The 12,847-nt window shown below is 38.2% G+C and overlaps 1 protein-coding gene across 2 annotated transcripts; it reads right to left on the bottom strand.

Moving 5' to 3' along the window:
• Positions 1–665: 665 nt before the first annotated feature.
• LOC140012869 (homeobox protein knotted-1-like 2) lies at positions 666–7,107 on the bottom strand. 2 transcript variants are annotated; one of them, XM_072061284.1, is made up of 6 exons: positions 5,321–7,107; positions 3,309–3,429; positions 2,082–2,275; positions 1,758–1,889; positions 1,289–1,425; positions 666–1,207 (listed from the first exon to the last, which is right to left on the bottom strand). In XM_072061284.1, the coding sequence occupies exons 1-6, from the start codon at positions 5,876–5,878 to the stop codon at positions 1,204–1,206; spliced, it is 1,146 nt and encodes a 381-aa protein (XP_071917385.1). In that variant the 5' UTR covers positions 5,879–7,107; the 3' UTR covers positions 666–1,203. The 2 variants fall into 2 exon arrangements, with proteins under 2 accessions (XP_071917385.1, XP_071917384.1); XM_072061283.1 differs by having other exon boundaries at positions 982–1,216; positions 5,321–6,013.
• Positions 7,108–12,847: the final 5,740 nt, after the last annotated feature.

The following is a 12,847-nucleotide window of genomic DNA, read 5'->3' as shown; positions in this document are numbered from 1 at the left end:
CAGCCGCAGATGATGATTAGGACGGCTCCTCAGCCCACCATTACCGGGTCCCCCTCAACAACCAGGGCTGCAGCAGTTGCTGAGGTACTGAAGAGCCTGCAGCAGCTGGATGTGGAGACGTCTGCAGGAAGGACAAGGGGTACTCCTGAATTGTCCCCCCCAATTCATAATACAAGGAAGCAGCAGCACCTTGGAGAAGAAATTCGGAAATCAAGGAGCTCTGATCATGTAGGGGAGCCAATGAGGAGAAGCCTTGACTTACCACACCCACCACCAACGCCCGGGAAGGTGATCCTGACCTCCACTACTCCTACTACCAGTGCTTCTACAACCACACCCACCTCACGCCAAGTTTTGGTTGAATTATTTTAAGGGGTCCGGAGGTTGGCTCCTAGCCGTTTTAATTTCATAACTTTGACGTGTTTCCAGGCAGCTCAAGATTCAGATCATTAACATCTTACCAAGGCTCTGTATGCTGATATTTCAAATTTCGTTTTCACAAACAATAAATATTTGGATCATTGTGCATTACTTAATCAGCTATGCATGTTTCTCGATTTGGGTTCAGATTAAAGCACCATCTTGTTTCAATTTTGTCTGTAACATTTTCTTTCAACAGGTTTGTCTATTACATCATTGTGTTGATTGCATAGCTTCAAGTGCAATAATGGTCAACTTTGGAGTACAGCTTTTTATTGACACTATGAAACTCAAATGCTGAAGGGCACTAACATGATCTTGTACAACTGGCCAGTAGATTATTCAAATATACACCCACATCATATATACCTACACTGTACACAAATACAACAAAACAAAAAATGAGATGAAGCTAGCAGAGCACAGATAAGCCGTTCCATCAAATTCTGATCAAGCACTCCCAAAATGAACCTCGTATTTATCATTTGGGATGTAGTCTACCATTGCCTCTTCTTGCTTATATATCAAGGTTGAGATAAACCAACCCAGATAAAATTGTCGTTTCATCACCAAAGTTGATTCTTGTTTAACATTAGGATCAAGAAACGTATTTAGCTTCAAATCCCCCGGTATTCACATGTTACTTATAAAACATCCCTTACAGAACAGAACTATAGTACCAACATTTGATGCACCATTTGAAGACGAGGCACAAATTGCCATCACTTGGAGCATATGACTATACTGATGTCTTTCTTTTTACGTGTAATGACCACTGCTGTTTCACCTGCAATACCTTTTCTTTTCAATCTAGGTGGAAGTTCTTTTAAATTTGTAATTGGAATAAATTTTACAACTCATAGATTACCTTTTCCTTTTGCTCTTCAAGGCTGTAGAAGGTGAAGGATTACTGTGCCAATTTCTCTTTCTCTGGTTGATGAACCAGTTATTTATCTGCTTTAATTGCAAACCCGTTTCCTGAACCAGTCTTCCCTTATCTTCTTCCTGCAAAATTTGGCAATAACACTTAAGTTCTGGATGGTACATCAGATTGAAGTTGAAAGGTTTATCTTATTATCATTAACTACAGTGGTGCTCATCAAGAATGGCTGAGCATATTAGGCAAGAGTTGGGCCCTTTAAGAAGGTTATATCACTATGGTACACCTGCATATGATCTCAGTAGAAGGGAAGCTACAGGGAAGATAAATTAGGCGAACCTCAACAGTAATAGTGCTTTACATACAAAAGTTTAATTCTTTGCAAACAGAATCATGCACTTGAAATTCTGAAACAAGATAGTGAATACAGCAGCAATAATTTGTCTTTTAAACTTACCGTGGGGTATGGCCACTTGGAATGCGATTGCCACCAATCTTTTAAAACAGAAGTGGTATCACCAGGGAGTTTTCCTGCTCTTCTCTTCCGCAAAATCTCCTCCCTAATGTCCACAATTTTTTCCTTATAACCCTGTTTTGGGGAAGCAAGAAAGGAAAAGTTTGAATATGCTAACCAAAAGTGGTAACATTTTATGCCACCCACAATGACACATCAATATAATTCACAATACTGTACAAAACACATCCCTTTCATTGGAAACCCATGCATTTGTGACTCCAATTCTTTAATAAAACTATTGGTGGTTGATATTCAGTAAACAACCTGTTTAAGTTCATGCTTCAGCTCCTGCCTCACCCTCTCCATCAACGACCTTTCACTCTCCGTGGGGATTAAAGGTCCAAAACCCATGCCATCAGGACCATCCAAACTTCCATCAAACAGGTTGCCATCACTATCCACCTGGTCATCTTCGTCATCTGACATTGTTGCACCTGTTCCTTCTCCTGGAGATACTCCTGTATAATCGTGTAAAAGAAGCATTAGCTTTAGCAATTTCAGGCTCCTGGAGAGATTGCAGTACATATTATGCACATGTGCAAGCCTATAATTAGCTAATCTCATGAAAGAATGTCAGACTAAAGTGAGTAAAAGGAGATCCCAGGTTGAAAAGACAAGTCAACAGTCACCCTCAAGAAACTCAAATTCAAGGAAAGTCTTTGGGAAGTATTGTTCAAAACCAAAATAATTAATAAATTTTACGCTGATTAGATACCAGTTATGGGGTCTTTCCAATGACAATGTTGTCGTCTTTTTTTTTGTGGTGTTAGCCTTGCATGCAAAAAGCTAATCATATCATACAGCAGTTAACTAGTTTAATTGTAAAAGCTAACCTCTATAATTGCAAAACAATGCCTAGAATTAATCACAGAAGTAATTTCAACAAAAGAAACTGTAATGGGGTAGCAAAAGATTTATGTAGTATCATTGAAAGATCCAGTGGGATTCTCGACTTAATCACCTACCATGGTACACGTCAAGAATTGTAGCATGATTAGCAGTAAATTCAGTCAGAATTCAAAGAAGTATTAATTTTGCCAATATTTTCTAGGCCAAGCAATTGTAAATCAATTGTAGGTTTGACCTCATTCTTCATTGATCCTCACCACAATAAAAATGCATTCGTACAGCATACATGCAGTAACTGTTGTCAACATTAAAATCCAAATAGGAAAATTAAATGAAGATTGAAGTAGGAAGCTAAAAAAACATTACAATCATAGAAGAAGTGGTTTAAGATGAAAAATCTAGAAAAGATCAATACTCCATCAGCAGTCCCATACGACAATGGTAAGGTTTTATATGATCGCCGTACAGCTGTGGAATTGGAAAAATCATTTAGGCTGCCCACAAGACAGGTCTCACATGAGACCAAATGTTTCGGCCAAGAGAGAATGACAAAATGTGAGAACATATGGTAAAAACAGTTTGAAGCATATCAAAGAGATTTTCCAGTAAAACTCATTAAAGGAAGGTTGTTACAACACTCACCTGTTAAACTTTGCAGCGACTGTTCGATCTCCCAGCAAGCCATAACTGCTTCCATTGCATGAATACGCACGTGTTGTTGCAGTTGTTCTTTGAAAGAACAAAGTAACAGGACATAGTGTGTCTACATGATAGCAGGAAGAGAGAAAAGTTTAGTCATTCCAGAAGTTGTTTGGACTGAAAATAGTATCTGCTTACCACAACTCTGAAGAACAAAAGGGCATACCAAAACATATTCTGGTCATCTTTTTCATCTTTAACAGTATTTAAGTTGCAAAGGAGTTAGCAGCCATGACAGTGGGATTAGCTATACATTGAAATACTAAAAAGAGGACTAAACACGTTGATTCTGCACGAAGAATCTCTGTTCTATGTTGTAGCCCAATTGCATTTGGTTGTCCAGAAATAACTCTTTCCATTTATCGCAAGTAGACATATGAGCTCTTATGAGCCAAGGAAGGGGCTCTCCCAAAGTTTAGCATCCAACTTCAACAGGATCTATGTTTCCAGTATCTCCATAATGCTGCACTCATCAGATGGGCAAAACTCCACAACATCTCTTTTAGGATAGAAAAAGATAGACATCCCCAGCAGCATTCAGTTCTATCAGAAACTATTTTGTGTTTAGCCTCTATTTTCTTAATGCCCTAAAAACACGAAGCTTATAGTCAATCAAATACTGAGATATCAGGTTTTTAGATCACCAAGGTAAAAGTTGATCGCTATTTCGGTCATATCTTAGGGAAGAACCTGTAGTTTCCAACTTGCCATACTGACCATTGGCAAAACATTTACTGCTGTGACCGAACTTGCAAGACAACGAAAGCTTCTCCAGTGGTGCCAAAGAAAAGTACAGAAACTTAGACGATAATTGGGTGTAACCACTTTAAGTAGGTAACATTTATGATTCCCTCCGTCAAGCTTAGTATCTGTGATCCACCACCCTCAAAAGAATCAAACATCATCTTCTAGAATGGTGGTGGGATAATTATTAAAATCAGATTGAGGTTGTAATCATCAATAAATCAGGTGATATCCGCTAATAACACCAATTTGCATATAAAAGGAAACTAAGGAAATCGGATAATGAGGTTGCGTTGGGTCATACCCAGGTAATCCACAACTTTGCATAGAAAAGGGAACTGTGCTTCCGAAAACCCCTTTCTGGTAAACATCATACAGATATCTATATGGACAGGAAGCAGCATGAGCAAGAACCAAGCGGTCATCCATATATTATGCCAGTGCGCAAAGCACAGACAAGACAACTATGACAAACACAGTTTTAAGCCGGTGTACATACACTGTCATGTACATGAAACTTGACCACAGGTCAAGAAAGAATAGCAAAGCTAAGTTTGCATGCCAGCTACCTGTGTGCCCGTATTAGTTGATTACAAGAAAAATCATCAATTTTGTAGTTTATCGACAAAATCAGAGGGCAAAAGGATTTTTTTTTTTTATTATTAAAAGAAAAGGGACGGTCGTGTGGAACATAGAAGCAGTATCTGAATACCGTGTCAAAATTAATTCAAGTTGGAGAATTTCTTCATCAGAACCGAGCAGACAACACTTAAAATGATGGATACACACTACAGAAAAGTATCGAGCAGCCACTTTGCATTAGCAAGGAAAAACTTTTCTTTCATGATGCGCCGAGGATGAAAAACACATTATTGCTGTTGTCTTCCGCTCTACTAGAGTCTGAATGTTAACTTTTTTTCGAAACAGGGGGCAACACACTGTACGTATAAGTTAAAACACTAGAGAAGTATATGTATCGGTGATTAAACCAAGAAAGGAAACAACAAAATTATCGTTTTTGTTGTCATAGTTACCAAGAGGCGATCTTTTGAATTCCAGCAGCAGCAGCGGTCAAACAAACAAAAATAACAAATTATTTTTTTAAAAATAAAAAAAGAGGAAAAAAATTCCAACAAAAAGGAGAAAATAAAAAATATGTGCAGATATGTACAATATACATGGGAGGAGGAGGAGGAGGTTAAAGAGGTTACCATGAATTGGTCAAGGTCCTTGTGATCTTCGGGTCCTAAATTTGCATGTCCAAGTCCTCCAAGGGCGGAATATTTGGTGACAACTTGCTGTGACTGAGCGAGCTGAGCATCAATTCTGGGCAACTGATCGACAGGGGTGGCAATACGCAAGCAGGCGATGTGGGCAGACAACAACTGTTGGTAGAGGGGATGTCCCAAAATCTGAGCTTTGTAGCCTGCATTCTGCCAATTGAGGGTGGTGGTGGTGTGGGTCAAGTCTGGGACGGGTGCGGTGTTGGTGGTGGTAGTTGAAGGAGTAGGGTTGGGGTTTGTGTGAGGAGTATGGAGGTGGGCGGGGGTGAGGATGGAGTCGGAATTGGAGTCGGAGTTGGAGTGCAAGTTGAGGAAATTGGAGTCATGTGGCGTGGGGGCGGAGGTGAAATGAGAGCTGTTGAGCCAGGTGGGAGGTGGGGGAGGGGGCTTTGTCTCCGGAGAGGATTGAGGCAAGTGCTGCTGCTGGTCTGAGAAATGGCGTAAATTAAGCATTTCTGGTGATAAATGATGGTCTGGAAAGGCCATCCCAGGTCCTCCTCCGGTCGCTACTTAGATTAGAGAAGAACTCTCGAAATACACTTTTGAACAATATATATATATTACTGTCACTGCTAATTCTTCAAACAATCCTACTCACTTTTTAATTGTAACTGTAACTGCAATCGTAGGAGCGGCAGAGCAATATGAGAGTTCATGTTCATGTGGCCACTGATTTCTGATTTCTGATGTTCATGTGGCCACTACTTATCCTCCTTGTCATCATTGCAGATATACTCCTAGCTACCCTATCATCTAATCTAATCTAGTCTAATCTAACCTAATCTAATCTAGTAGCAGTAGGAGTTAGGAGTAAAAGTGCTCTATCATTATGTATAGAGTAGTATATACTACTTATAATTAATTGGTACAATAGGCAAGTGTAATCTGTTTTCGTCTGTATCACTAGCACTAACAAACACTCTAGTTTGTGACTCGACTGGTTCTACTACTCCCAGTGGGGTAGTGAATTGAATGAATCTTCTTCTTCGCAACTCAAGGATATTAAAAAGTCATACTCCTACATCATACACGACCACAACTTCTTCAATAGCTGCCTAGCTAGGAGTGTGTAACTGTGTATTATTATAGTGCTACTAGTAGTTATAGTATATATATGTGTGTGTGTGGCACTAGTGGAGGACCAGTTAGTAGTCGTAGTATTGTGAAGGAGGAGGAAATGAAGAGGTCGCCGGAGCTAGCAGAGAGTTGTTATACTAGCAGTAGTAAAATTGACCCCCGATTCTCTTTCTGTCAGAGAGTTCTTCCCCAGCCTGCCTCCCTGCTGCTGCTGCTTGCCAATACTACTCCCTAATATTGCAGAAAATGTTAGCAGCAGACGTACACGCCCAGAAACAGAGAGATGGAGAGAGAGAGGGGGAGCGAGGGAGAATTTTGATACAGAGGAAGAAGAAGAGAATGAGACAAAGAGATGATATTTCAAGCTTCCAAGTGTATACGCATCCTATGTGCGGAGAAAGAAAATCAAGATGACGTATACCCAAAGCTTCTGCCTTCTGAGGGTGTTCTACTCTTATGTCGTTGAATCCTCGGAAATAATTTTTTTTTTTTTTTTGATATATAAGAAATGGTGACGACTCGTGAGGAGAAGACTCAGCACAGTCAAGACTGAACAGCGAGGGAGGGGAATGGGGATGTTGGGTTACTATGACTCTGTGAGTGGAGGGAGTAGGGACTCTCTCTCTCTCTCTCTGTATTTTGATTTTTGGTGGAAATAGCTTAGCAAATGAACCAAAATGAATGATCGAAAGGGGATTGGCCAAATTGGAAATTGGAGCGATACTTCCTCCAATTTTTGTAGGGATAATTTCATAAACCTCCCTTGAGATTTCTGAATATTTCACTAGTCTCTCTCTAAATTTTGAAATTTACATTAATATCTTTTGATATTAATTATCTTGTAATATTTAAATTAAATGAATGACTAAAAAGAGATGTTAGGAGAAAGTAGGTAATATGATTTTATCATTAGCCCTCATCTATTTATTTAATTAATTTAATATCAACTCACACATTAAGGAAAAGCACTGCATTTTATTGTTTATGATTTGAGATCAAATCACATATAGCATCAAAAAATAGTATATCATTTTATATTTTTCAGTTAATACAATATTCAAATTACTCTTTTCAGTTACATACTTATTGTCAAACATAATCAATAACAAATAATCAAAAAATTTACAGCCAAAATTTTATAGAGAACAAACTTTAATATCATAAATATCTTTGTCAATACATTAAGGTTAGTTGTTGGGACTTTTATGGTATTAAAGTTCACCATTTGTAATATGTTGGTTATAATTTTTTTTGATTATTTGTTGTGACCGTGTTTCATAATGGGTTTGTGACTGAAAAGAACAATTTAGGTTTTACATTAAGTAAAATCTATCCAATGATATACTATTTTTGATATCATATGTGATTTAATTTCTGATGATAAACATTAAATTCTAGTATTTTTCAAAATGTTTGGGCATGTATTAGATTAATTAAACAATTTAGTAGATAAGGAACAATGGCGGAACTCTCTTTTCTAATATCATTTTTTTAATTGTTGATTGAATCTAGATGTTACAAAATAATAAATCTCAAAAGAGATTAGTGTAATTTTTAAAATCTAGAGGAAAGCCAACAAAATAGTCAGAAATCTCAAGAGAAGCTTAAAAAATTATGTATATTCTTTCCAAACCAAGACAATCCATTTACTACTACTAGGTAGAAGTAATCGAGCTCAAATCTTTTTCTTCTTCTTCTTTAACACTTCATTTTCCATTCAAATCATTTTTTATTCTTTTTTTTTTTTGTTGTTTCCAATACATGCTACTTTACTAATGTTGTCCTTTTCCTTTAATGAATTTGACTAATTTCTCCATTCAAATATATTATTTCCCCTTTGTTTCATATAGCACGCCTTATCATTTTGATCAACTTCCCAAACTCAGACGTGATCTAAGGTTGCGTATATCTTTTAGCTTTTCACTATCATGATCATTTGGCCCCCCACTTATTTCATAACCAAGCTGCCCTCTACAAATTGATTCTTCTGTCTACTTGGGTTCCATTGGAGTGTTATAGCAATTCTAATAACATTTGATGTAAATTCCTTTGGAGTAATCGTCAATTAGTTAAATAAGTTGATAAAATTCACAAACTTATTGTACCGTTCCATACCAATTACCAAACCAAATGAACCCTAGCATTCTAATACCTTACCAGAATTTTGACCAATTTCTAGATATTTGAAATAAGGATTAATTTTTTTTATACTGATAATATATACACTATCAGCGCTGGATGAATGATAACTATGCAAAATTTAAATTTAAAATTTAATTTTTGCACATATACAATGAATTCAACAATATAATAATATGTGCACTGTCAGTGTATATAAGGTATACTCAATAAATATGATTTAGAATAATGACTATAATATTTTTTTATGATATAATTTATGTGAGATAAAAAGATAATTAAAAAATAAAAATATGTGTTAAAAATTATGTATTTGTGATATAAGCAAATAAGTTTTGACCATTATTTAGCTATTTATTTATGTTTTCAAAAAATTATCACATCAAAAAAGGCAAGCATCTTGTGTAGTAAGCAAAGTAGTAACGTGTTTCATCGGGATCAGTAAAATCTAGAAAGTCCTGGGTTTTAAAAAATTAGCGACTGATGGGTTGACCACATTTGTCAAAACGAAACTGGATAACGTCGCCCCCTTCTCCGCCACTCGCGGAGGAGGACAGTGACGCACGCGCGCGCGCGCGCACACACGCGGAGAGCGGAGGGCAAGCGGAGGTAGAGCGCCGTAGAGGCAGACGCAGAGGCAGTAGTGTGAAGGTGAGTAGTAAAGATATTTAATACGGTGGCGGGACCACCTTGAAAGCACGCGGCAGCGACATAGCCAATGAAGTGGTAGCAAGTGGAGGAACGGCAGGGGATGGACGGAGGAAGGACCACCTAAGAATGTTGACTTCTGTGGTCCGCTCCGCCTGGTGCTGTTGCTGTTGTGGCACTGGAATTGGCGGGCAAAAGGCAAAAGCAAGCCAACACCCACAACAGGATATTAAATGCTTGCTATTAGTAATAATAATACGGCGTTGGGACCGACTAAGCCCGAAGGAGCATTTCTGGTGTTGGGGTGGGGACCGGGACACCCCCAGTTGCCTGTCCGGAGTCTGTCTGGATAGGGAACGAACGGGCGACTTTCAACTCAATCCAATAATCCTTCTTATAAACTACCATACCATGTAAAATACAATACTACCCTTGAGAATGCTAGTAGTAGTACACTACACCACACTACATACGTTGTACCAATTCACTCACTATAAATTGTGAGTATTTTTATTTTATATTTTGCCGACGAAAATGTTGCTAATTTTTTTTTTCTAATTTATTGTTGATAGGGCACAACCCTCAAATACCCATATAGTTATTTGCATCACAAATTACGCGACGCTCATTTAACTAATTTTGGATCATTTTGAGTATCTCATCTAAGTCAAAACTATAACCACCTACCAACTACAAACAAGGAGGAGAAATACTCAGAGCAAGGCTAATTAGCAAGGAGGGTTGGTCATAGTTTATTAAACTCGATTCAGAACTTAATTTAAAGAATTTGTTACTTAATTACTTTAATTAACAACTTAATTCAAACTTATGACTGATTCATCGAATTGACCGGTTCGACCACCGCGGAGGAGGCAGGTTTTAACGATTTATAATCCAACTGCCAATTAATGGTGTACGTACGTGGGCCTGAGGAGGGGAAAAAGAATAAACTCCAGGTATATATGAAAAACGGTACCCTCTCCTACCTATTATGGGTCTTTAAATAATCAAAATAATGTTGTTGTAAGTAAATGGTCCCCTCCTAACTGCTTTATTAATTTACACCTTCTCTGCCGTCGGCTGCTCCACGCCGACCCACCCACCCAAGCCCACCATTGCCACCAACTACCAATCCGAAGCCTTACCCGTTTTGAATCTTGATTGCCCTTCTCCGCTTCCTCCTCCACCACTGCTTCTCCCATCAATTTTTTGACCTGGCTCTTGAAACCAAAACACTTTAAATAACACATACTACTATAACTAATTAAAACCACTCCGTTTACCATGGCTTTTGAGGTGTACTGTGGACTTAGGTTTGTAAAGTCAATAGTGAGGTTTCTTGAAGTTGACAAAAAAGACAGAAACTCCGTTACGGGGGGCTTGGGGTCTAGTTAGGTCTTAGCAGCGGGGCACCCTGTGGGGTTTCTATCCCACATCGCTTGGGGGGGGTTTAGGTGTTGGGTTTATAAGTCTCCTCAGTACCCTCACTAGTTACCATGGCTTTTGAGGTGTACTGTGGACTTAGGTTTGTAAAGTCAATAGTCAGGTTTCTTGAAGTTGACAAAAAAAAAAAAAAATTAAAACCACTCCGTGAAATTTTTGTGTTGTCAATTTTGGTACCTGATACTACTAATTAACCAAGCTGAATTAACCTAGTCAAGCATCGACAAGTAGCAGTTCAGGGCACAAAGTCAACTTCAGTGAGAAAATCCTCCAAATGCCTCAAATTCTGTAGCATTACAAAATTTGTCTCCGACCCATCCAGAAATGTGAATAGTACTAGTACTTCAGTTTTTCATCAGGCCAAAAATGTCTCCATCCCGTCGGAGAATGGAACCTTTAAGCTCAAGGAAGGCGGCCGGTCCACAGTACGCAAAATTATGCGCAGGTAACTTCATCCGAATTGATCCTTTTTTTTTTGTCGATACGATAGATCTATAATTATTCTATGTTACGGGGAGGAGAGGACCAGAAGAGGTCAGAAGAAAGTCGTAGGGGACTGAACCACGAGTACGCACTCGTCTGGAAGAGATCACATTTTTTAGGCCAATGGTAGGAGGCTGGGTTTGATTTCCTGACCTCCCACCCCATCAACTTTGGTGGTGGTCATCGAGCTAAGAGCTGAGTGGTTCTTCATCCGAATTGATCAAAATCCAATATTAGTTCAAACTCGGCGAGTGGAACGAATCTAAAAAAAAGAAAATTGAGTAAATCTTATATACACTGACGGTGTATACATCATCACCATTTGATTCATGATATGTGTGCAATAATTAAATTTTAAATTCAAATTTTACATAGTTATCATTCATCTCCAACGTTGATAATGTATATATTATCAGTGTAGGAAAGATTAATTCAAAAAAATTTAAAAGTAAACTTTTGTGTGTGTGAGTGTGTGTGGATTGGTAAAAAAAAGAAAAAAAGGACGAAGGTGCGGATTGGATGGAATTTACAGCCCGCACGCCGCACTAGACTACAACAGTAAGTACGCTCGGCTGTTTTGCACTCTCCGTGGATTGCAATTTGCACGTAGTTTCCTTCCCTTTCGGCCTCAAAATTAGGCTTTCTTCTTCTTCTTCGTCTTCTTCATGGACCACAGCTGCACTTATTATACGCTCATCCTCTCTCTCTCACTCTCAATTTCATTCATGGACCACAATTCCACTGCCTTTTGTCTTTCTTTCCCATATATTTGTAGCAGGTATACATACATACGTAACTACTCTCGGTTGGATATGATTATGGGGATTGTTATTCGATCCCATTCTAGCTATTACTCGTTGATATTACCCTTTCTTATATATATATATATATATTCTCAACCTTTTAATTACTTGAACTAGACAAAAAATTTTGTCATCTTTATTCCATTTGTTGTCACTCTTTTTTTTTTTTCTGTCAAATCTTTTCATTCTAAGCAAGTACTAAAAAAAAAAAGTTGAGGGGGAGTTGTGACCGACAAGCACGAGACTGTGAGCAGCAATTATATAATTCTTTGGTAAATAAGGAACTTTTAGTTTTGGCCGACACGAGAACAAATTAAGACACCTCAGGCTCGGGATTACGCACAGCGGTTGTTTGTAATGGAGTATGGACTCATTGAATAGCGATAATGTAGACATGTTACGCAATGATTGAGTTCATCGAATTCGAGTTCGAGTTTCGACCGCATAATCTCGTGAACGCTCAGATTCCCATTATGAACTCATTAGATAGAGAAAGTCTCGTTAGATGGAGAAATGGTGGATATATTACGATTATGATTGACGACGTGCACGAAAATTGATTACTTCTTCACCAAATCAAAAACAAAAAAAAAAATTGAAAAATGAAAGAGGCATTAAATTAATTGTTATTGAAAACTAGCGAAATGTCAAGCAAGAAGGTGTGGAAATCCTTTACTAGCTAGCAAGGTTTCATAGAACTAAGAAAAGATCTTTTGAAACTGCCCAATAAGAGGAGAAGAGGGGGTTGGTGTTGGTGGAGTTTGGTTTAGGGGAAAAATATCTGGCGAAAGGAACTAATAATGAAATGATCAAATTGAGCAGTAAGTCGGAGTAGGCTAAATTAAAAATTGTGGCTCAGACA

This window comes from Coffea arabica, chromosome 8e (assembly GCF_036785885.1).
Source record: "Coffea arabica cultivar ET-39 chromosome 8e, Coffea Arabica ET-39 HiFi, whole genome shotgun sequence".
In the NCBI taxonomy this organism is placed as follows: Eukaryota; Viridiplantae; Streptophyta; class Magnoliopsida; order Gentianales; family Rubiaceae; genus Coffea; species Coffea arabica.
This window is presented reverse-complemented; position numbering and strand designations above follow the sequence as displayed.